The following is a 21,892-nucleotide window of genomic DNA, read 5'->3' as shown; positions in this document are numbered from 1 at the left end:
CCAGCCGAGGGTTCAAAGAGTAACAAATCGGATCTCATACTGTTTTTCTGTGCATAATGCCCTGGCGATTTGTGGAGTTTCCACCTTACGTGAGACGTGCCAATTGGATGTTGTCCGCAGGGATGAACCAACAGCATAATGCCTACACTGCAGTCTGCCCAAATAGGCTGCTCGTTAACAAACGGCACAAGAAGCTCTATCATGACATGCCTGTCTAATAATGGAACCGGAAATCAAGCCTCTTATTTCCCTCGCCAGATTCCTCTTGAATCTTCTCCAGTTGTTCGTCCTCGGAAAGTGAATGCCACAATTCATCCCTCGAAACATTTCTCCAACGGTAGTAGAGGAATGTGCCGAGATAGACGCACATATTCCAGCCCAAAAGCCCAAGTAATACAGAGTTTCCAGTACGGTACAAGGGTAGATCGTCCTGGCGGTAGATGTTTGAGCCTATGATGACGCCGAGTTGAACTGACATGTTGTAGAGTGCTGCAGACACTGTGCGTGAACGGACCGAGTTTGAATTCCGCGAGGCCAGCCCAACAATAATAGGGTGTGTCACCGGAGACGATACAAGGACCGTAATAACACCATAAACTGTCCAACGAGGTGACTCAACAGTATAAGACGTGCGGAGCCATATAAGGCTGGGAAGGACCCAGATCATGGGGATGAAGCACAGCGCAATCACTCGCTTGGTCTTATCTGCAAGCCAGGCTATACTGAGCATGGTAAACACTGCTTCATGTTAGGGCGGAGTTGATATGAGCATGGATCGGGTGAAACTAACTAGTAAAAACCTGTGATGGGATGACGAGGAGGTTTGAATGGAAGGTGTCAAACCCCAACGCCCTGAGAGATAGGGTAAGATATGACCGTGGAACATTTTGAGGTATCATAGAGGTGATACCGATCAAATAGATTGGCCACAGGTCAAAGTCACATACACTCTTCCACAGTAGACGCAGCGTAATTCTCTCTCGGTTGTGCATTGAAGATTTGCTGGGATCCTCACGGATAACGCGGTTCACCATGATTTCTTCCTCTCTGGCGGTGAACCAGCCATTCTTACCACGGAACCAACTGGCTGTTTCAGTAGGACCAGCTGGCATCATGATGAAAGATGTAAGGCCGATGAGCAAACTGAGGAGACCCTATTGTATTGGAGTTAGTTCTGAGATTATGTACCTCGCAGTCAACTTGCGTACCTCGATCAAGAACAACCACCTCCATCCAGCATAACCAAGGACACCCCGCATATGGAGGAGTCCGTAGGCAAGAAACGCAGCAATGATATCAGCAGCGGTCATGGACATCCAGAAGATACTAAGGCGTATTCCCATTTCGGTATGCTTGTAGAAGTATGAGAGGTACAAGATGATCTGTCGTTCTGTTAGCGCATCCGAATAGGGTTGGATGGTGTGTCTAGTACATCAGGGATAAAACCTCCTTGCAAAAATCCAATGAGGACACGACAAGCGAGGAAAGAAGATCTTCCGGATATCCAAAACTGAGACGCAGCAACCACAGACCAGAGGGTGAGCTGCGTAGGAATCCATCGGTCGGGTCCAGCCCACTTGGAGACAAGCTGCGATGGCAGCTCAGCGGACAAGAAAGCAACAGCAAAGACGGTGTTTCCGAGATTGTAATCTATTTTTGGAAACGGGATGTATTAGTAGCCGAATGAGTGGGAGAGTGACCAGCGATGTGCTCACCATTGGTGTTAAGTCCCAGGTCTGTAAGGAACCCATCGGTTAGTGCCTGGTGGATATTTGCCCGATCGATCTCGAGCCCGAAGAACATAACACAGGTCCAGATGAAGATCCGAATGTCAATCTTTCTGACGACGTTGTCTTCTTCTCTCCACGTCCATCTGGCTAGAGGATCGAAGCGATGGATATTTTCCCTATGTTATCTTAGCAATTGATAACCACCAAGCAATAACGTATCGTAGATGAAGAATCTCACCAATTGTTAGGCGGCTGATACTCAGCCGCAATGTCCGGGTCGTCGAAGACACTTGGCTAGTAGAGCGTCAGAAGCAGCTCCGGGGTGTCAAATTTAGATACGTACTTGGGTTGCTATATCGTCAGGGACATAGCTGCCATCTTTTTTCTCCCATAAGAACTTTCGGTCCTGCCTGGGCTTTCCCAGAGGCAGAGTCTGAATCGTATGTCTGGTCAGATCCTTCCCCTCGGCGACCTCTGTCGCTGCATAGGAGACTGCTGCCAGCTTTTGAGGAAGAACGGTACTCATTGTAATACAATGAGAAATAAACCTACGCTGGAGATCCTCTGAGTAGAAGAGAATATGTGACATGTCTTTGGTCTATATATCGAGGCATTGTGACCATGAGCAGACAGACGTGCGTCTGTTGACGCAATTCAGTCGTAGACCAGCGTTATCCTACTAGCCCACAGTTTATTGACTTGGACGAAACATATCAGATGTGCTTCAATGCATCCTTGCTATCTTTGCGGACTTGTGGGCTACCCGCGGGTAGGTTCGCAAAGATCTGGATAAGCTCTTCCCTGAGGTTGTATCGGTGTCTCATTCGGGACAGCGAACTAACGGGCTTAACCTCACCTCAGCAGCGCTACATTGAGACGATAGCCAGTTAAAGTTGACGATTGCGCTGGATCAATGTATTAGCATCGGATGTAGCCATGGTTGTCTATATCCGAGCTTACAATATCAAGATGAGCAAATGATAGTAGCAATGGCATCATCCCGAGATCGGCAAACACACAACGGGTCGGTTTATCGCTCCGACGGGATCTCGCTCTGTTTCTGTTCCGCAGGATATCCGTCTTAGGTCCTTAAATAAAAATAATGCTTCTTAGAGGTGTGCTTCCCTGTGGTTATGCCATTGCTAGCCGTACCAAAATGAGTTCAAATTTGAAAGCCATGTTACTCGCAAGCCTTCTGGGCTTTGCTTCAGCCGCAAGCTTTGGCTTTGGCCCCGAGAACCAAACTCCCCTTGGAGGGCCTAATCCTTCTCACAAACAGCGCAACAATGTCGTCTTTATTCTCACTGATGATCAAGACCTTCACATGAACTCGCTCGACTATATGCCACATTTGCAGAAGCACCTTGTTGATCAAGGAACCTTTTACAAGCGACACTATACCACCACTGCTATCTGTTGTCCAGCACGCGTTTCTATATTGACTGGCAAGGCTCCCCACAACACCAATGTCACTGATCTGACTCCTCCATATGGTGAGTATCCACTGCAATTCACAACTCAATGAAGGCCATGTTCACTGACATCTGCAAGGCGGCTATCCCAAGTTCATCCGAGAGGGACACAACGACAACTACTTGCCAATCTGGGTACAAGCAGAAGGCTATAACACGTACTATGCCGGAAAGCTGTTCAATTCACATGCAGTGAATAACTACAACGATCCCTTCGTGAAGGGTTGGAATCAATCCGACTTTCTCCTCGACCCGTATGTCTACATGTACCTCAATGCCACATTCCAGCGCAACCAAGATCCTCCAGTCAGCCATGAAGGAGAATATGTCACCGACGTCCTTGCCAGAAAGACGCAGAGTTTTCTTGATCAGGCCCTGAAAGAAGATGCTCCATTCTTCCTCACCATAGCCCCAAACGCGCCACACAGCAATGTTGACGCCAGCTTTGCCAAAATCAACTTTACCGACACTCCTCGAAACTGGACTTTCAAGATGACCACTCCCATTCCTGCCCCACGTCATGCACACCTCTTCAAAGACGTTGTTGTTCCCCGAACTGAGAACTTCAACCCGGATTCTCAGATCGTTCCTAGTTGGATCCGTGATCAGCCCAAGCTTACGCAGGAGAACATCGATTGGAATGACGACTTCTATCGTAATCGTCTGCGCGCTCTCCAGGCAGTTGATGAGCTGATTGACGATGTTTTCAAGAAGCTTGAAGATGCTGGTGTCCTCGACAATACCTACGTCGTCTACACCACCGACAACGGTTTTCATATTAGCCAGCATCGTTTGCAACCTGGTAAAGAGTGTGGCTATGAGGAAGATATCAACATCCCACTCATCATTCGGGGACCTGGCGTGCCGGCAGGCTCCGTTTCAGAAGTCATCACTACACACGCTGACCTGGCGCCGACATTCCTCTCTGTCATCGGTGCCCCTCAGCGAGCAGACTTTGATGGAGTTGTCATCCCTCTCACAGCAAAGGAACAAGCTGAGGTTGTAGGAAAGCGACATGAACACGTCAATGTCGAGTTTTGGGGAATGGCCGGGTCCGAGGGCAAGTTCCCTTATCATGACAAAGAGGGTGAGAGCTTCTTCCTGACAAACAATACCTACAAGTCAATCCGCATCGTCGGTAAGACCTACAACTTGTACTACTCTGTTTGGTGCCACGGCGAACACGAGCTGTACGATCTGCAGTCGGATCCCGGTCAGCTACGAAATCTACTGGATACAGAGGCCCCGCAGCCGGATGAACTCCTAGGTTACCCGCTCGAATCTGTCGTCGCACGACTTGACGCCCTTCTCCTAGTAGGAAAGACTTGCAAGGGCCTGGTTTGTTCTCAACCTTGGAAGACTCTCCACCCGCAAGGAAATGTCAAGACATTGGATGATGCCCTCAGTCGTGAGTTTGACAATTTCTATGTGAAGCAGCAGCCCAAGGTTTCGTTTGGTTGGTGTGCAGACGGACATGTGCTTGATGCTGAAGGAGCGCAGTCTGAGAAGGAGGGATTAGCTTACTGGCGCCCAGACTGGAGTAACTGGGTATGATTTGATCACGACATCTATGCTAGTGGGCCATTGGCGGTTCTATTACTGGTGAACAGATTATGTAGATGCCGTCCTCTTTGCCGATTGCGTGATAGACTAGGTTGATTAGCAATCGAACCAAGTCCAGATAAGATTCTGTCACAAAGTTGGCGAACCACAATCAATCAAATTTGTTTAGTATCATGGAATAAGAACGATAATTAATACTAAACCATGTAGTCGTGATTATTGACAAGGAATGTGGCAGATTGCGTCCGAAACCGCAACTCGGTGGATGGCGTGCTATTGCACCACTGCCTCGACCATCCCAGCTTGGGAATTCACTCATTGCGCTACCTTGATAGCGACATCCGAATGGAGGACTATGCATGTTTCGGGATCTAAACCGCTTTTGTTCTTCTCCATCCATCCCGTGGGTAATTTAACTGTAAATAATGGTTATCTTGGCCGTCAGTACATTCTTAAGGTAGTACGACTAACTCACAAGAACAAAGCCATCAACAACAACCGCCATTATGTCGACGCTTGCAGAAGGCCGTGATCCAGAGACTGGTGAGGTGAATCGCCAAGATGAGACATCTCCTCTTCTCAATACATCTCAATCTCCCGTTCCATCGTCAAAGACCTCTTCAGTCGCCGTTTTTAAGATTGTTTTGGTTCTCATCATTGGCTCCTTCACTGCCAATGCAGATGGCAGTCTCGTGCTGGCCACACACCCGACAATTGCCAGCGAGTTCAATGCCCTGTCTGCGTCGAATTGGCTATTCGTCTCTTTCAACCTTGCAGGAGCGGCTACTCAAGCCTTGGTAGGCAAGCTCAGCGACATATATGGTCGACGGAGCCTTATTGTCGCTGCATATGCTCTCTTCGCTGCTGGCTGGTACGCTACCCTGCCCGCTACCAACTTGCATTGACTGACAGTCTTCAGTATTATTGTGGGAACAGGCACTTCCATAGGATTAGTTATCCTTGGCCGTGTTATCTCTGGCGCCGGCGGATCAGGCTTGACTATATTGGCCATGCTTATTATAACAGACTTGGTACCTTTGCGTGAAGCTGCTGCGTGGCAATCATATCTCAACCTCGCTGCCACGACTGGTCGTAGTCTGGGTGGACCTCTTGGAGGCTGGCTGGCTGATACCATCGGATGGCGTTGGTCATTCAAGTGCCAAGTTCCTATCTTCCTTGTTGCCATCATTCTCACCTACTTCTTTTTGCCCAACAAGAAACAGGACAAGAAACCTACATCACTCTCTAGAATTGACTTTTCCGGCGCGGCCCTCCTTGCTCTGACAATGATGACATTACTTCTGCCTTTTGAGATTGGAGGTTCTCAGGTGCCTTGGTCGCACCCTGTCATCCCCATCTTATTTGTTGCTGCTCTAATCTTTGGCGGCCTCTTCATACTCTTTGAAGGCCGCTGGGCTCAAGAACCCATTTTCCCACTCGACTTGCTCCGAATCCGGAATGTCGTGCTCGGATACGTGATCAGTGGCACTCAGTGTGCTGCCCAGCTCGGTTTGATGTTCTCTGTTCCTCTTTACTTCCAGGTTACAAAGAATGCCAGCAATACTGTTGCTGGGGCATACCTGTTTCCGGCTGTAACAGGAAATGCAATCGGTGCAATTCTAGCTGGAATAGTTATCAAACGGTATTTTATAGTACCCCCTTCAAAGATACCTTTTGATCTTATGGCTGACTCGCTTAAAGAACTGGAAGATATAAATTGGTTCTCCTTGTTGCCACTGTGACATCAGCAGTGTCTTACATCCTCCTCCTACTTCGCTGGCATGGCCAGACAAATGTCTGGGAATCTCTATATATCTTCCCAGGAGGTCTAGGCACTGGTGCCGTACAGACGGGAGTTTTTGTTGCGGTACAAGCTGCCACTGATCCTGTTCATAAGGCGGCTGCCCTGGGTGGGGTCTGGCTGACTGTAATGGTTGGAGCCATTGTTGGTATGACTGCTGTCAGTACAGCAACGATGCACGTCATGGCTTGGAGTCTGGCCACTACGCTACAAAAACGTGGCTTGGCCGTAAGTGTGATTGAAAAGGTTCGTCAATACAGAAAGTCTGATAGGAGACGTTGTGCTGACGCTTGCAGGTCGTCGATTTGGCCACTTCAGATATCAACTATATTAGCAAAGCGGATCCAACTACCGCATCAGCCGTTGTAGACGCATACGTACGTGGTCTGTCTTTCAGTCATATCGTCTCCCTTACCTTCTCGGTCATTGCTACATTTTCGGCTAGCTTCATAAGCGAGCACAAAGTTTAGCGGCCAACATAATACAAGGGACATTTCAAACGTACAGCCGCATTGAGAAAAAGAGGGAACAGAGCTACGATTGCGTTCCATGGTGTTGAGGCTGTTTCTTACTTGATTGTTGACCATCTGCAGATGGCAGTTGTCATTTATATCTTTAGGTTAAACTAATACAAAACGCATACTTGAAGATAGGAGATGGTATTGGGAGCGAGTACTTGTTACGCAAGGATAGCGTGAGAGATTGTCTTTTTACTTGTTTCCATGACACATCTACCTCGAAGTTCATATATCCAATCCTTGGTGTATATACTTTTTGTCAAAGTCAGTTATCCGCGGGAGCAAAATAAGTTCAACGCATAGTCTTCCCATATTGCCACAGCAGAAGATTAAAACAGTCTTCACCTGATCGGCATCTCAGAAATGGTCACTCGATGGAGTTAATGGCTCAACGAATAGATGAAAATGATGTTTGGAATAATTGATGAAGTACTACGCCGGTAACACTTTGTCGAAGAAAACTTATGTCTATATACACCCTGATCCCTCCGCACACCTGCCGTAGTCGATGGCCTGATCACACAGCCTTGTTTATACAGTTCCTACAGCCCCAACAAACCCTTCTGATGCTGGTCATCACAGACTGATGTAACATGGCAGTCATCTTCTATGATCTCGGTTCTTCCTTAGTTGTAAGAATCGCACTTGGTGCGGCCAACACCGGTGAACCAGCTGATCTCGGCATTTTTACCACCGGAGTTACACTTGGTGCCGTCCCTGCCGACGTTTTGGCACTCAACATTGCAGGGGGCATCCAGGAGCTAGATCCATGAAAAAGTCTTGGTTAGTCTTCAGGAGTCTTCAAATTGGATAGAGCTAGAACTAGATGGATCTTACAGTCACACAGCAGTGGGAGCCATCTGAGAAAAGACATTGGCAAGCTCGTGTGACGCTGGCAGCAGTAGCGCTGCTGATAACAGCGGCAACAATAGCGAAGACAGAAAGGCGGACCATTTTGTTGTTTGGGTTGGGTTTGGTTGTTGTTGTTGTAGGATGGAGAGGGAGGATGAAGAAGAAGGAACAAGAAGTGAATCTCTGCTGTCTTTATAGATTCTCAAGTGATTATCCTATTTGCTACTATGTTAATACGAGAAGTTTTACCACCAATACTTGGTCGAGATATCTGAGTATTATGCCGTTCAATCCAACTACCGAAGCCAATCATTCGAGTCAGTAGATAGTACCCGCTGAGCAGGGGTGCTGACTCAACGAACTATCAAGGTTCAGCATATATCAACCACTTCACTCCGTGTTGAACCCCACGTGTGCCTCAGCCAAGGTGCCGAGCCGAATGCCCGACTTATTGAAGCGGGTCAACATCCCATGACCTCAGGCCCACGATACAGCCTCGATTAAGCCCCACCTATAATTAGATTGCTGAAAATGCCGATGTGAGGTTGCGATAGCCCAGTGTAACACTAGGCTGTAAAGTCGATCACGGAACATCTAAGGTGTTAGTTCCTGTTTTTTGGTCTGTAATTTCGGCAGTCGCTACGAAAATATGGTTCTTTCGTATACAGATTTCTGTTTTCTTTGCCGGCAGCTGCTTTCTATTGTTCCACTTAAGAGAGTTCGGAATAATTGTGATATACACGCGTGACTTGAATGCGCCATTTTCTTCGGAAAGAGGCCTACCAATTTGACTATTTCGAACTCTGGATTCACTTTTACACCAGTTATGATAGTAATAACACCAACGGGAGATGTAAACTCGAGTGTGTCTAGAGGTATCGTTGAACTGCGCAAATGGAAAGACGTAGCGTAAAACGACTTACGCATAATCCTACGTCTATGGTTTGTCACTTAATTTGCTTCGTACAAGTTGATTCAATGCATTTAATAAACATAGGGCTATCGGGTCTCGGCACATTATCCTTGTCATTTGTCCAGATTTAAGTTCAACAGTTATCTTCATAACTGGTATACCCTGTATGAACTCTATTTCATTGACGTTTCCCGCCTGCCGTTTCTGAATAGTGGAACTGGTATATATCATCACTGTGAGAGATTTCTACATAAAGCCTCCCAAACATCCCATATCTGTTATCATCCCCACCAACCCAGACATCACTCAATCTTTACTTCATTATCATTGCACCTCTTTCCAAACTCTCAAGTCAATTGATACTCCTCAAACCTCCTCATAAACACTCATCATCAAAATGGTCCGACTCGCAATCTTCGCTACCATTATGGCTGCTGCCACCTCCGTACAAGGCGCTATCTGGTGCCAGTGTCTCTTCCCCGATAAGTCTCACTGCTGTGTCGCCAGTGTAAGTCCAAATCTTGCAATTTCCCAACTCAAAACATAATCTTGAAATGAGAAGTCCGGAAAGTTGCTAATCTGAGTACCTTTACTTTGACAGGGAGGCGGCAGTTGCCAAGAGAAGTGCCTCAATGCTGGTAGGCCTATAATTGATGGATCTGTTGTACCACACAAGACGTTGTGCAATGCTGGAGGCGATGGATTTGGTATTAGTCCCATTACTGCTCAGGGACGCACTCCTTGCGACACCAGGTCCTAAGCTCTGTGTTCATCGTTACTTTCTTCCGAGAAGGGCTCTAATAGCGACTAAGACCGTGGCAGTTATCTAATGGCTATTAAAATGCCAGCAATATAGTGGCTGATGTTATATTCTCTTGTATCTCTTCTTATGGAGTGGAATATTTTATATTGTGCAAGACGTGGTATTACATAACGTTATACATAGCATGCAATACTATACATACTATGTATGCTATACATATTCGTGCTGAATTTCAGAAATCGGATTGCCTGTAGAATGGAAGTTGACTCTCCCGTTGCCGAACTCCTTCTCGAGGCGTATAAGTTCGATTTACATCAATGATAAATAAGATATCCAATGGTATTACATGGTTGTTACCGAAAACCGGAGACAAGCGCGGTCAAGCTCTTTGTAGACTAGCGAGCGGGTGACGGCATATTGAGTTTTAGGCGAGATAGAGTGACGAACCTAATTCGTGGTTAGGCGAGGGAGGTACTTTATAGGTTCCCTCCCTTATTAAGACATTTGGTTGATAGACATCTGGAAGAATTTCAAAGAACTGCCGTGCTGAAATGTTGAGCGGTTTGGCATCACCATCATGTTGAGATCGTGTTATGCATTGCCGCTTTTGTAAGATTAACAGCTTGGCTCTTGACCTATGCCATCCTTAGTTTGAGGTGCAATATTGCTTATTATCAACTAAATAAAACACTCATAGGTCGAGAAAACTGTCTTTCGGACAATTATTCGAAGCTCAATGATATGAAATACTCATGGCTTTTGACAATTTCGAGATTATTATAACCTCAAGTTACCCTGTACCCGGGAGCTTAGGTCGACGTAGACAGACCCTAGGAAGCTATGACGGTAAGAGCAAAGTGGTGTAACTCTGCTCCACTGAATTGTAATGAAGTATGCCTATTTATCGGATCGTGGCCCGCGGGAAGCGATCGGACTCACCGTTCGGCAAAGGAGCCGCACCCACCACCCGACTTGGTTGTAATCATCCCACCAATCCTCATAGTTTGAGTCTGCAGGGGTACTTGTCATGTATGTTCAAATGCTTGAATGTGTTTCTCCGTGGCTTGAATAGAGATATGATCCCTCGGAGCTTTGTGATATTCCAAATCCATATAAAGTTCGTGCTAAAATCATACGTTCAGTTCATTAACCGAGATTGTGAGACTGGTGGTTCCTAGGGTGCTACTGCATCATCATCGTTCCACGTTCTTTCGTTTTGCGAGGGATCATATTGACAAGTCCCGTAATTAGTAAAGAATCTTCTACAGGGGTTGAGTTCCCAATAAAGATTGAACCAGTACTAGAGGTGACTGGGTTTGAGCTTCGAAAATGCCATGAAATCTCCAAAGCTAGACATGATCACGCGTCGAGCTGACGTATTAGCCAGTATCTCTGTTAGCAAGATATCCTACTACGATAGGAGGGTCTACTGTCACGATATGTACAAGTAAGTTCGGTAGATGTATGTTAAAAGCTTTACTATTGAACGTGCCAAATGACTGATGTCCTTCTACAGTGTATCATTCATATAGTGGGTGTCTTGCCACCGCATCCATCCCGGCGAGACATAACTTAGAAGCTAACCATTATCAAAGCATTCGCCAACTTTCACCTGGTATCTCCACTGAATCCTAAGCTTATCGTTCTAGTTATCCACCTGACTCGGCGCTTACTCAGTCACAGCTGCTTTCTTTTTCAACAGAAGACCAAGTTTGCCGGTGCTTATATCCAGGGAGCAATTAGTCTGGCGCAAAGGATCCTGCATGCATGAGAGCTTGATCTTGAGCTCGTCACACAGCTCCAACATTACACGAACAATTTCGCCCATTTCACCGATGCCGTTGGCCATTTCTTGATGATCATGAATTCGCTCTTCAAGTAGATTAATCTCGGTCGAGAGCTTGCGACGGCCGTTACGCAACTGTTTGCACACTTGTAATCCCTTGGTGATGCGTTCTCCCAAGGTCTTGGCATCAGGAGTGGAGAATATGAGACCGCCAGGAAGCTGGCTACCGGTGGAAGACCAGGTAGAAACTCCCTGTCTTATAGCGCCGGAGTCGCCCGGGTTGCTCGCATTATTCTCGATATTCGGAATCAGGGTAGACGGGACGTTTGCTTTGTACACGTTAGCCTTTTACATTCTATGGACTCTCGATGTTTTTCTACTCACAGGCTTCGGAATCTTGATCCTTGAGCCTGCGACGAAGCCAACGGATTTGGCCGTTCTCATCCCCAGTAGGTTACGCTCTCTTGTCGCTGTTCGTCTGCTTGGTGGGCTCCATATCTTGTTCGAGGGAAGGTTTGACGTTGAGGAGGCTTCAGTGCTTCACTTTGGAACGCCCTGGAGGCGTGATAATGTAGTTTCCGTCGACGGGGTAGTGTCTATCTCGGGGATCTCTTTGATCGGGACGTATAATCGCGTCGCACTGGTGGTTTTGCTGCTCGCTTTGAACCAAGCTGGGACTGCGCAGACAGGAGAGTTGCGCTTGATCGGCGAGATCTTGCGTGAGAGGAGAACGTTAAGGGAAGAAAAATGAGATTGGAGAATTTGAGCGTTTGCCTTCCGCTTCAAATGCGTGATCATTGCAAGGATCGGCTGCCACCTGCCTGGCACTGCCAACGTTTGATCTCTTTTGCAGACGGCACTTGATATCAATCAAACGCTGGGAGCACAAGGGACGAGTTTATTAGGCCAGTTTATGGTAGTCTGATTAGATTTCTTAGGCTATTTATCTCTACTTTAATCTAATAATAGTGGCCCATGTCGACACCCTCCCTCGTGTCTAATGTTCACAAAAGCTGTATGTTGCTTTGGACCATTTTTGCTCTGTCTCTTGCTGAGATCGACTCCTCTCCTGCATCAATTTTAGCCTATGCTCCTTAGCCTCCTGTAGAGTCATAGGCATCGCAGATTCGCCAGCTTCTTTTTGAACCATACTCATTAGTTCTGCAGGTAGAGGCGTTCCTCTCTCGACGGCAGCTTGGATGCCTGAATGATCAGGCGCAGCTTCAGAGACTATCTTCGCAACGGGATGAGGAATACTCTTCTCCGCATCCAGATTTCCAAAAGCCTTCTCCATCCACCAACTGTGCTGTTGAGGCGGAACGTTGCCCGTGTTGATAATCCGTGTATGGGGGTCAACAAGCCACAACGCGATAAATCGTCGATGACCCGGTTTTGTTTTATCCTGCAGTTCGAAAGGCGAGACGCAATGGTGGAAAACGTTAGGAAACGCGAGCAATCTTCCCTCTTTAGTCTCAACGCTGCCGTATTGTTGAAGACAGTCTCCCCCGCTGAGGGCGGTGCCGTATACCAGTTCCATCCAGTTGTATTGACCTTGGCCAACCGAGTCTTGGAACTTGTCCTGATATGGACTTGTCTGCATGCGGAATTTCAGGGAGCTGGGTGTTACGTTCTCTGAGTCCAGATAGTAGAGGGCTGTGCCGACGATGTGCTCATTCATCTGACCCTCGACGTGCCATCCTCCTGCAGGAAAGGTGGGCTTGTCTGGGGTAAGCTCGATGGATGCCATTTTGACGATGACTTGGATGTCCGGGTAGCGCTCTCGAAAAGAACAGGCTGGTTTGACACCGTAATCCCAAGCCTTGAACTCTGGAGCTTCCGGTTGGATTGGCTCCCTTACTTCCTCCCACTGTTCACGTTGCCGGTCCTCCATTTCCCACCTGTAAGAATCACTTTTATCATCCTCGTTTTCTCCTTTTGGTAAAGGGATGTCATCAAGCGATACAGTCCAGTTTTTATCATTCTCGTCACTGTCACAGTGTGAGTAGGTATAAACCAAAATTCCAAACAAATCTCGAAAACTTACTCAGGATTCTCAGGCATGCCAAATCGAGGCTCCGTTCTACCAGCCCCGTCCTTTTCGCCCGTTAGATAACACGGTACGCAAAGGTCCCAAGCCGTAATGGCCCTGTCAATGAGCTTCTCAATAGTCGCATAAATCTCTGGATGCTCTGTAGGGTGGAGACCGTTGATGTAACTCGTGAACTTGGCGCTTGAATCATCCTGAAAGTTAACATTGGACGGTAACCACTGGTAGTTTTCGGACCAGTACGAGTCATGAATCTGGCCGCCTCCAATACCTGTACTATAACGGGATCGGCTCATGTCCACGGGCCAATCATTCTTTTTAGGGATGACGTCTCCTTTGCCGCTCCATCGGTCGATAGCATCTTCTACGCCAACAACCTCATCGCGAAAGACTCGTGAGCGGCCATAGACGAGTGGGTAGAGTGACGGATGGACAAGGTTCTGAACCATTTCATTGGTGTTGGGGTGCCAGTCCGGGTCATCCTTTTGCTCTAGCTTGAGCTTGGCGAACGCAGCTTGAAGGTTTTGATGCAGGGAATCATCAATGTAGCCATCTGCTTTTACCACAGACGCAGAGGCGTCCAGGGTCGGGATAAGACCCGTCTTTTCAAAGAACTTGGCCTTTGCACGTAGCTCTTTGATACACTGGCAGTAACACGTCAGTAAAGAACAAGGAATGAAGCGGCATCAGTGTATCAGAACCATTAGCCACTAAGCTTTAGGGTGCAAAACTAAATTGCCCAATATACTCTTTAGATCAGACTTCATAGATAATTCAGTTTTGTACCCTAAAGCTCAGTGTGTCCTTTGTGGTATTTACTACTGGTGTTCAATTTCGTGGAAATGTACGACCGGGCGAATAAAATGAAATTCTCACTTACATATTCAAGACACTTCCTGTCGAGGATAGTTTTGAGCTTTTCTGTGTAATTGTATTTCTTTGGTGGGACAATATCGTCATAGAGAGGCTCAACAGGGAGAGCAAGAGCCTCTTCGATCCATTTTTCGGCGATGGTTTCGTTGAAGACTTTGAGATGCCAATCCGGTTTCTCGGTCAATTGATTCATGACAATCATCATGGCGACCTCTCGCACGAGAAGCATTTCAGAGTCAGCCCCATAACAATTGTAGTGAATCCCTATGGGATAGATGTCATTCCTGTCCTGATCGTGATATCGGAGGTCCAAGCCGAGGCCAGGATAGAGGGTTGGGGTAGACTCAGACATGATGTAAGTCTACTGGGTGGTAGAAATGTCAGCATCCTAAGTCTTAGGGTACAAGAACAAACATCCTAAAAGGTCTGATCTGAGTATCATAAATTCACTTACCAATTCTGTCTTCTTGTAGATAGTTCTTGATACTGAGGTGAGATGGTTTGATTCGAGACGTTGGAAGGAAGAGAAAGGACCACTTATATATTCATTTGCTGACCGTGCGTTAGACTTCTTAGTGTAGGCAGTTTAGGCAGCAGGTGGATCTCACTCGGACGGACCCTTGGTTATGCGCTAAACTTTAGACGTATGAACAAAAGAATTACTATTGAGAAAAAGATACTTTCTTAATTGAGTCAAGGTTCCAGAGAAAGTGTCTAGAAACCTTCTGTTGAACAGTCACTGCAAGCTGGGCGGTAAAGGGCATCTTACTAAAGGTAATTAAAGCTGGCTGGTGAGTACCTCCCAAGTCTTGGGTTATAAAAATAAACAGACAAAAGTCTAGTCTCAGAGCAAAATTTTACTCCAATTGGACTTCCTGGGAGTTGTGACCGATTGTTGATGAACCATCTGACAGATGTCATGTTGGAGTAAAAAAGCCGAGTTGTAAAGACTCGACAGTTCCAGCTCTGAATATGCAGAGGATAAGCGACTAGCCTTGTAAGGATCAGTCAGAATCTGATTCGATGGGCAATCTCGGTTATGCAGTCTGACAAGCTCCACCGTCAGACCAGTAAGAAATGCATAATAGCTCAGCCAAGTCTCTTCTTCCAGGGGAACAGGATTGTCAACTTGCATTTGCATCTGTCGTTATTTTGTATCACTCTCTTCAGAGTCTATCTGTAAACATCCAAGATGGAATCAAACTGGAAGCCTTTTATGAAGTCCACTGCCGATGATTGGACAAGCATCCCGGACCCTGCTCAGCGTAAGCGGATCCAGAACCGGCTATCTCAGCGGGCAAGACGTAAGTACATGAACGCTGTCTTGCTGCAGTAAAGGGTCGAGCTGATGGCTGGGTATAGGTATGCGACAAAAGAGAGAAGTGCAATTCGCCTCTGGAAGCGTAGACACCGACGCCTCCTCTGCAGGAGATACTAGGCCTGCCTCTATCGAAGCTCAATTATCCACTCACCATGACTTAAGCGCGGCTGTGGTGGACACATTTGGCTCAAGTCCCTTGGCAGACAGTCACTTTATCATATTAGCAGATATGACCGCCTGCGCTGCTCTCGCCGTCATCGCCCAATGTCTAGACCTCGACTGTCAACCACGACCAGGCTTCCATATAAAAGCTATGGTCATAAATCTCCCCTCAGCTATCGCACCAACTGATCTACAAAAGGTTGTTCCACACAAACCTTATTTAGACATGTTGCCGTGGGCTTCGCTACGGGATAAACTGCTCAAATCTGTGTCTGTTATCAACGAAGACGAGTTCATGGCTGATATGAGGAGTGGTAGTCTGAGGGTCTGGGGCCAATTACCGTGGGATCCAATGGGTTGGGAGGTCAGTGAGAATTTTGCGAGAAGGTGGTGGTTTCTAATGGATAGGGGAATTATGAGAACAAGTAACTTTTGGAGAGCCCAGAGGGGGGAGCCTCCTTTGGCTCTCGTCGCACTGTAGTGTGTCTCATAGAGCATGAGTGTGTACATAATAGCTCGTTTCTTTGTTATATCTACTTGGGCTATCACTATGTCGATTCTGACGAAAATGTATTCTTACTCTCTGTTCCCCACAAAATATTGATGCTACATGTCAGACTGCATGTAAGAGGCCCAGAAAATGACAGTATAGACAAGAAACAAGTATAGATATAAAGACCAGTCGCTCTCCAGTTCAAACGAGCCAGACAATCACCTCTATAAAACCCAGCAACAGATTTCTCAACCCTGTAATTCCCCGAACTTCTATCCTCGTCAACGTCGAGACAACGAAATCATGAGCGCGTCTTTTTCACAGATGTTTCCTTCGAAACCCACCTACACAGAGGAGCACGTCTCATCTTTGCATGGGAAAGTCTTTCTAGTTACTGGCGGGACCAATGGCGTCGGACTCGAGCTCGTCAACATACTCTATTCCAAGGGCGGCACAGTCTATATCCCTTGTCGCTCCCCAACCAAAGCAGCAAAGACAATAAAGGATGTACAAGCATCCTTTCCAGAAAGCACTGGTCATCTCAAGACTCTTCCCCTCGACCTCAACGATCTTGCTTCTGTAGCAGCTTGTGCCTCTGCTTTTCTGGCACAAGAGACTCGTCTGGATGTGTTGTGGAACAACGCTGGCATAAGCTACGCACCTCATGACGAACTTACTGTTCAAGGATACGAACCTCACATGGGCATCAATTGCCTGGCCCCGTTTCTTCTTACCAAGCTCTTACTTCCTGTATTAAAGCGTTCGGCCAGTATCTCTTCTGAGCCATCGACGCGAGTCATCTTTGTGGCCTCGGGCATGGTGGACATGTCAGCACCACCAGGTGGTATACCACTAGAGGAGCTTAAGCCTGGCAATCAATCACGAGATCTCTCCCGAAACTACACTATTTCTAAAACGGGAAACTGGTTTCTGGCATCTGAGTTTGATCGTCGAATGCGAGCAGACGGGATTGTCTTTATTGCTCAAAATCCAGGCAATCTCATGACTAACATTTGGGATCGTGTTCCATGGTTTCTGAAGGCACCCATCAGAATCCTACTGCATCCACCCAAACGAGGCGCGTATTCGGAACTTTGGGCCGGTCTTAGCACTGAGATCAAGCTTGATGACGGTGGTCGGTATGGTGTGCCATGGGGAAAGTGGCATCCGAGTCCCAGAAAAGATTTGTTACTGAGTTTGAAGACTCAGGAAGATGGTGGGACTGGTGTTGCGGTCGCCTTCTGGGACTGGTGCGATAAAGAGACTGCCGAGTTCGCGAAAGAGTAGACATTCAAGTGACAGAGGAACAATTACTTGCAAAATCTTATGATGTATTATTCTTAGTTTCCAACACAGTCTTTTCAAAATTGAGTCAATCATGAACCGTCCTTCAGTTGAACAAAGTCATCTTGTGGGCTTTCCGCTGCGTCTCGAGGTCTTTGAGGGGCAATTGAGGTTCGGCGTTCGTGTATCGGGATCTGCGGAAGAAAACTGAAGTGCCTGTGTTCACTCAACGGTTCAGCTTTCGACGCAAAGGAAAACGCGGCCAATAGGTTAGGAGACAGATGCAGAAGGATCCTGGAATGAAACCCTGCTAGTCTTAAGAAGATGGTCTAGATACTGCGGCTGAGGGTCTAGATTGCCGCCTCCAAGAACTATCGAAACTCTTAACACATGATGCTTGATTCCCTACTTTACAGGGAATTGCTAATTTGTTGTTCTTTTATAAAACTACGGCCATATCCCTCGCATTTCCACTTGCGTTAACGCCATTTTATTTCATTGTTGTTTGCTTTTGACAAAGACTAATACTCTACTACCGAACGGTAACCATGATTGCACGAGTTCTTCTTTCCTGGCTAGCGGCTTCGGCCACTGTATTTGCAGCACCTACCACTGATGGCCCCAGTGTACTCGATACGCGAGCCTGCACTACCCCGGCAAATTCACTCAAAAACCCCAGCTTCGAGTCCAGTTTGAGTAAGTTCACGGCGATGATTGTAACAATATGTTCAGCTTGACTAATATACTACAGGTCCTTGGGTATTCAAGCCCACATATGCAAAGCTCGGTAGCGCAGGTGTCGTGACTGGTGGCTACAAAAGTAACCACGCTGTTCAAGTCACTGCAACTTCAGGCCCCAACGATCCAACAAGCTACAACAAGCTCTCCCAAACCTTCAAGATCTGCAAAGCTTCACGCTTCCAGCTCTCATGGTCCATGCTCCTCCCCAAAGACGGATCTAAATATGTAGCGCCTAATATTCCGGGAATGTACGTCGAGGCTCAAGCACCAGATGGTCTTTGGCATCAACTGGGAAATTTCCAATTTTCGTCAAAGACATTCAGCAGCACCATCTTTTCACCAAACAAGAAGGGCACACACAACGTTAACCAATGGGCGAATTTTGTTTCGGATTTTCCTACTTCGCAGACTGGTACTTGGACCATCTCGATGGAGTGGTATGATCAACCGGCGACTGGTGGTAAGACAACAACGTTGAAGGTTAAGATGGACAACTTCACTGTCAAGCCAAAGGCTTAATTAGGGGGAAATTTTCATGATATTCGAGATAATTAGTGCATGATCACGATATACGCACTTCTCCCTGTGCCGTTTTCGCAACTGCGCTATCTCGTATGCGTCTGGTATGTAGTTCAATTCATCACGGTCCAACGCCAAGCTAAAACACGGGGCGCACAAAACAAACATGCTATGGAATGTATCATGAAAAACTTGTTGAGTCTTAGGACGTTTTTGTACTTTCCAATGAAACACTTTTACCGCGTTCTATGTCATGCGCCTTGACTAACAGTAGGTAGGTTAGTAGATTAGAATGTACAAGTGCCACTGAACTAAGAATCAATGTAGAAGCTATCGGGTAAGAAGAGTTAGCAAGGGTGTAGGATCCAAAAATAAATGATCGAAGAGAGTGACCTAAATAGAATAAGCTGACCTGATTGTTTGGTCTATCAAGCCTCCACATTCAATCCCAACCACCAAGTTCATACTGACCGCTTCCTTGTCGAGGTTTGAGATTTGGAATGAAGCTTTCCACATCCAGCTTAAAGTAAAATTGACACAACGTCAAACGCCAGCATGACTAGAGTTCGTGGAAGCTAGCCATTTACATCAAAATGGCCTGCGAAAAACCCATGATTCCATTCAAACGATTTGTACATCATGGTATACTCAAAAGAGCCCGTCGTGTCAATTGCCAAGATGTCTAGAGTACGTACCCCTCCCACTGACCCCTCATCTTCTTGTTCCTTGCCATTAATGCTTCGCCAGTTCACCGCCAGCTTGCAGGACTGCCCTAGAGATCAACAGCAATTCTTCATCCTGAGCAAAGTATATGACCCTACCCTGACATCTCGACCAGGGTAGTTTCTATCATGAATACAAAGATGTTATTGTTGAGGTGGATGGGTTGGTTCCCCCGGCTGTGATTCTTATTCATTTCGTAAGCAATCCGACTGCTTCAAATGTAGTTAGGATAATGGGTTCATCTGTATCGATTTCTTCGTGTTTAATAGGGGTTTTGTCTGTTGGAAGTCGGAAATAAGGACTTGTCATGTGGCTTTTACCGTCATACAATGGATGTGATTTCTGTTATTTATCTCACCGTGGACAAAGTGTAGCGGATTTGTTTAGTAATACCCACGCTAACGTTGAAAAGTGAGCCTCGCATGAATGACTTGGGATAGTTTGTGCGATAGCCTGTGCAGTCATCCACAGGAAACATCTCTTATATCACCTACTTCTGCATTGAAGGTAGGGATGAATTTAGAATTGACCTTCATTATCAATTACTGTAGCAAGAATGTCTAATCTTATGCGTGATCCACTTGCGCATATTTACCTCCAGTACGACGTTGGCCAAACCAACCAGCAGTAGTATACGATGAGCTTAGAACACCATCCCCCCCCCCCAGACCCAGTATAGGGATATCATCTCTTGGTGAGTCAGTATCTTCGGGAGTAGGCGTGAGTTCTTCAGCGTCTTAAACAGTCGTGTCGCCAATTTCCGATGTCTCATCCGTCGATGTCCTTTATTTCCCCTCCTCAACTCCAAGCAAACCTACCATGCCACTTCGGCTTCTCAAATACTCTGCATCTTCTTTACTGGCGATTGTCAGTTCACCTCCACGAATTCCGTCCAACTGTGTACCGAGTTTCGCCAGCATGAAAGAGTCAAATCGATCTGTCCATGTTGGCGTTTACGCAATGTACCACACTAGCCATATCAAACACACAGACTATACGACAATCAGCGTAGATATAACTACTATCATTGTCGTTGTCTTTCGTGGCTTGAGGATCGTCCAGCCAGGGGATGAGTATATCGATCGAGACTGCACAGTTCCAAACACAGTGGCGGATTCTCTGAGTAGTACCTCATTCGCAAAGAACATTCCCATGTATAAAAGAGATTCGGCCTCTTTCGGATGACGGAAAGTCTCCAAGACACGTGCGACGAAAATGGGTAGGACCTCGTAGTTAACCTTGCCATGATAATTCCCCATTGGAGGATATTCCTGCCTATATTGACTTGATCCCGCGCCACCAGCACATAATCTGTTGTAATACATGTTCTCGACACCGAGACGTTGAAATGGATAATTCTCTGACTGACAAATTTCGCGCATGGTGGAATTCATATCTTTCTGTGGCCGTTCACTAGCGAGGTGGAAGAACGACCCATTGCCGAAAAGCGACAGGGCCACAAGAGCCAGAGGTCCGGGTGTACCTATACCGATGTCCTCGAGGATATTCATGGGATGATCCCAGGACAGAGCTCCATCATGTGCTGGCTCACTATAGACTAGTTAGTTTTTTTGTGTTTCTTATTTCACATTTTGATTCGAACCCCTGCGTGAAACTTCACTTACAGAGTGACAGGTCGACGGTCGCGATGTTCATAATCGCCCCAAAAAGATCCGTGATCGTTGAAGTTCTGGCGAATGTCGTCTCGACTCGGCCATTCTTCTAACAGTGATTGAAAGATTTGGTCGTTACAATGGTTGCCTAACTCGAAATATCCTCGAGTTGACGAAGCACGACATAACAGATTAAAAGCAGTGACATCTTGAAGGAGCGCTTGTCCATCAGCCTTCCTGCCATCTTCACCTTGAGCTACTTCGAGGCTCAGCCACGTGTGTTCCATGATATCCTGTCTGTCTCGGCTTCTTGTCCATGGAATAGCGTTATGGTTGCCATCGACGCATATAGATGCTTTGATTCCGGAAGTTGCAAATCCTGTGTGGTTAAAATGGTGAAGAACGGCAGTGGGCCTGAACAGGTTGACGGTACAGGGCCCGCTTCGCAACTGATAGTCGAGTTGGCTCGCATTGCGTGTTCACGTAATATGTCAGTCATTGTGCCGTCTGCAAGAGACGAAGCGAAGTAACTTATATTCTTATCTCCATTGGCTTCTATCCAGGCAAAGCTTTGGGCTTGCTGCTGTTGCAGAGGGAGACGCTTGTGAGTTGTATCTTCGTGCCATAGATATGGTTGAACATTGGATCTACTAACAGTCTTCATCTTTTAGCGTATCAGATTGACAGGCAGAGTACGCGACATAAGATCCATAATGTT

The 21,892-nt window shown here is 46.7% G+C and overlaps 10 protein-coding genes across 10 annotated transcripts; 5 read left to right on the top strand and 5 right to left on the bottom strand.

The window, feature by feature from the left end:
- Positions 1-214: 214 nt before the first annotated feature.
- On the bottom strand, positions 215-2,256 carry EDB82DRAFT_546962 (major facilitator superfamily domain-containing protein; the record flags this gene model as incomplete). Its single annotated transcript, XM_065609477.1, has 8 exons — positions 215-329; positions 369-738; positions 791-1,154; positions 1,209-1,382; positions 1,433-1,650; positions 1,716-1,906; positions 1,969-2,024; positions 2,074-2,256. 8 exons carry the CDS (start codon positions 2,254-2,256, stop codon positions 215-217), a joined length of 1,671 nt encoding a protein of 556 aa, XP_065464040.1.
- A 630-nt stretch (positions 2,257-2,886) lies between these two features.
- On the top strand, positions 2,887-4,756 carry EDB82DRAFT_527265 (alkaline-phosphatase-like protein; the record flags this gene model as incomplete). Its single annotated transcript, XM_025727843.1, has 2 exons — positions 2,887-3,223; positions 3,282-4,756. The coding sequence occupies 2 exons, from the start codon at positions 2,887-2,889 to the stop codon at positions 4,754-4,756; spliced, it is 1,812 nt and encodes a 603-aa protein (XP_025582270.1).
- Positions 4,757-5,271: 515 nt separating this feature from the next.
- On the top strand, positions 5,272-7,036 carry EDB82DRAFT_430757 (major facilitator superfamily domain-containing protein; the record flags this gene model as incomplete). The annotated part of the gene is made up of 4 exons (XM_025727842.1): positions 5,272-5,636; positions 5,685-6,407; positions 6,467-6,812; positions 6,863-7,036. The coding sequence occupies 4 exons, from the start codon at positions 5,272-5,274 to the stop codon at positions 7,034-7,036; spliced, it is 1,608 nt and encodes a 535-aa protein (XP_025582269.1).
- A 458-nt stretch (positions 7,037-7,494) lies between these two features.
- On the bottom strand, positions 7,495-8,186 carry EDB82DRAFT_507195 (uncharacterized protein). Its single transcript, XM_025727841.2, has 2 exons — positions 7,922-8,186; positions 7,495-7,845 (listed from the first exon to the last, which is right to left on the bottom strand). Exons 1-2 carry the CDS (start codon positions 8,036-8,038, stop codon positions 7,711-7,713), a joined length of 252 nt encoding a protein of 83 aa, XP_025582268.1. The 5' UTR covers positions 8,039-8,186; the 3' UTR covers positions 7,495-7,710.
- Positions 8,187-9,088: 902 nt separating this feature from the next.
- On the top strand, positions 9,089-9,773 carry EDB82DRAFT_247335 (uncharacterized protein). Its single transcript, XM_025727840.2, has 2 exons — positions 9,089-9,357; positions 9,451-9,773. The coding sequence occupies exons 1-2, from the start codon at positions 9,247-9,249 to the stop codon at positions 9,607-9,609; spliced, it is 270 nt and encodes an 89-aa protein (XP_025582267.1). The 5' UTR covers positions 9,089-9,246; the 3' UTR covers positions 9,610-9,773.
- A 1,508-nt stretch (positions 9,774-11,281) lies between these two features.
- Positions 11,282-11,842, bottom strand: EDB82DRAFT_477894 (uncharacterized protein; the record flags this gene model as incomplete). Its single annotated transcript, XM_065608100.1, has 2 exons — positions 11,282-11,743; positions 11,783-11,842. 2 exons carry the CDS (start codon positions 11,840-11,842, stop codon positions 11,282-11,284), a joined length of 522 nt encoding a protein of 173 aa, XP_065464039.1.
- A 465-nt stretch (positions 11,843-12,307) lies between these two features.
- Positions 12,308-14,867, bottom strand: EDB82DRAFT_247320 (uncharacterized protein). The gene is made up of 4 exons (XM_025727838.2): positions 14,773-14,867; positions 14,326-14,682; positions 13,443-14,089; positions 12,308-13,386 (listed from the first exon to the last, which is right to left on the bottom strand). Exons 2-4 carry the CDS (start codon positions 14,668-14,670, stop codon positions 12,396-12,398), a joined length of 1,983 nt encoding a protein of 660 aa, XP_025582265.2. The 5' UTR covers positions 14,671-14,682; positions 14,773-14,867; the 3' UTR covers positions 12,308-12,395.
- A 560-nt stretch (positions 14,868-15,427) lies between these two features.
- Positions 15,428-17,581, top strand: EDB82DRAFT_464609 (uncharacterized protein; the record flags this gene model as incomplete). The annotated part of the gene is made up of 3 exons (XM_065607894.1): positions 15,428-15,622; positions 15,681-16,226; positions 16,587-17,581. The coding sequence occupies exons 1-3, from the start codon at positions 15,511-15,513 to the stop codon at positions 17,579-17,581; spliced, it is 1,653 nt and encodes a 550-aa protein (XP_065464038.1). The 5' UTR covers positions 15,428-15,510.
- A 545-nt stretch (positions 17,582-18,126) lies between these two features.
- On the top strand, positions 18,127-19,008 carry EDB82DRAFT_538911 (uncharacterized protein; the record flags this gene model as incomplete). The annotated part of the gene is made up of 2 exons (XM_025727836.2): positions 18,127-18,274; positions 18,330-19,008. The coding sequence occupies 2 exons, from the start codon at positions 18,127-18,129 to the stop codon at positions 18,836-18,838; spliced, it is 657 nt and encodes a 218-aa protein (XP_025582263.1). The 3' UTR covers positions 18,839-19,008.
- Positions 19,009-20,240: 1,232 nt separating this feature from the next.
- Positions 20,241-21,554, bottom strand: EDB82DRAFT_558792 (uncharacterized protein; the record flags this gene model as incomplete). Its single annotated transcript, XM_025727834.2, has 2 exons — positions 20,241-21,112; positions 21,187-21,554. Coding segments are annotated over 2 exons (927 nt in total), but the record flags the coding sequence as incomplete, so codon positions are not given.
- Between the last annotated feature and the right edge of the window lie 338 nt (positions 21,555-21,892).

This window comes from Fusarium venenatum, assembly GCF_020744135.1.
Source record: "Fusarium venenatum strain MPI-CAGE-CH-0201 chromosome Unknown EDB82scaffold_3, whole genome shotgun sequence".
Classification (NCBI taxonomy): Eukaryota; Fungi; Ascomycota; class Sordariomycetes; order Hypocreales; family Nectriaceae; genus Fusarium; species Fusarium venenatum.
The sequence above is the reverse complement of the archived record's forward strand: the minus strand, read 5'-3'. Positions and strand labels throughout refer to the sequence as shown.

Bases quoted from the DNA above. Each gene is read 5' to 3' on its own strand.
- EDB82DRAFT_507195 (XM_025727841.2), bottom strand. From the start codon at position 8,038: ATGGTCCGCCTTTCTGTCTTCGCTATTGTTGCCGCTGTTATCAGCAGC. The intron at 7,846-7,921 runs GTAAGATCCATC...TCATGGATCTAG, and splicing joins GCTCCCACTGCTGTGTGACT to CTCCTGGATGCCCCCTGCAA.
- EDB82DRAFT_247335 (XM_025727840.2), top strand. From the start codon at position 9,247: ATGGTCCGACTCGCAATCTTCGCTACCATTATGGCTGCTGCCACCTCC. The intron at 9,358-9,450 runs GTAAGTCCAAAT...TTACTTTGACAG, and splicing joins CTCACTGCTGTGTCGCCAGT to GGAGGCGGCAGTTGCCAAGA.
- EDB82DRAFT_247320 (XM_025727838.2), bottom strand. From the start codon at position 14,670: ATGTCTGAGTCTACCCCAACCCTCTATCCTGGCCTCGGCTTGGACCTC. The intron at 14,090-14,325 runs GTAAGTGAGAAT...TGTTACTGCCAG, and splicing joins ACAGGAAGTGTCTTGAATAT to TGTATCAAAGAGCTACGTGC. The intron at 13,387-13,442 runs GTAAGTTTTCGA...ACACTGTGACAG, and splicing joins GGCATGCCTGAGAATCCTGA to TGACGAGAATGATAAAAACT.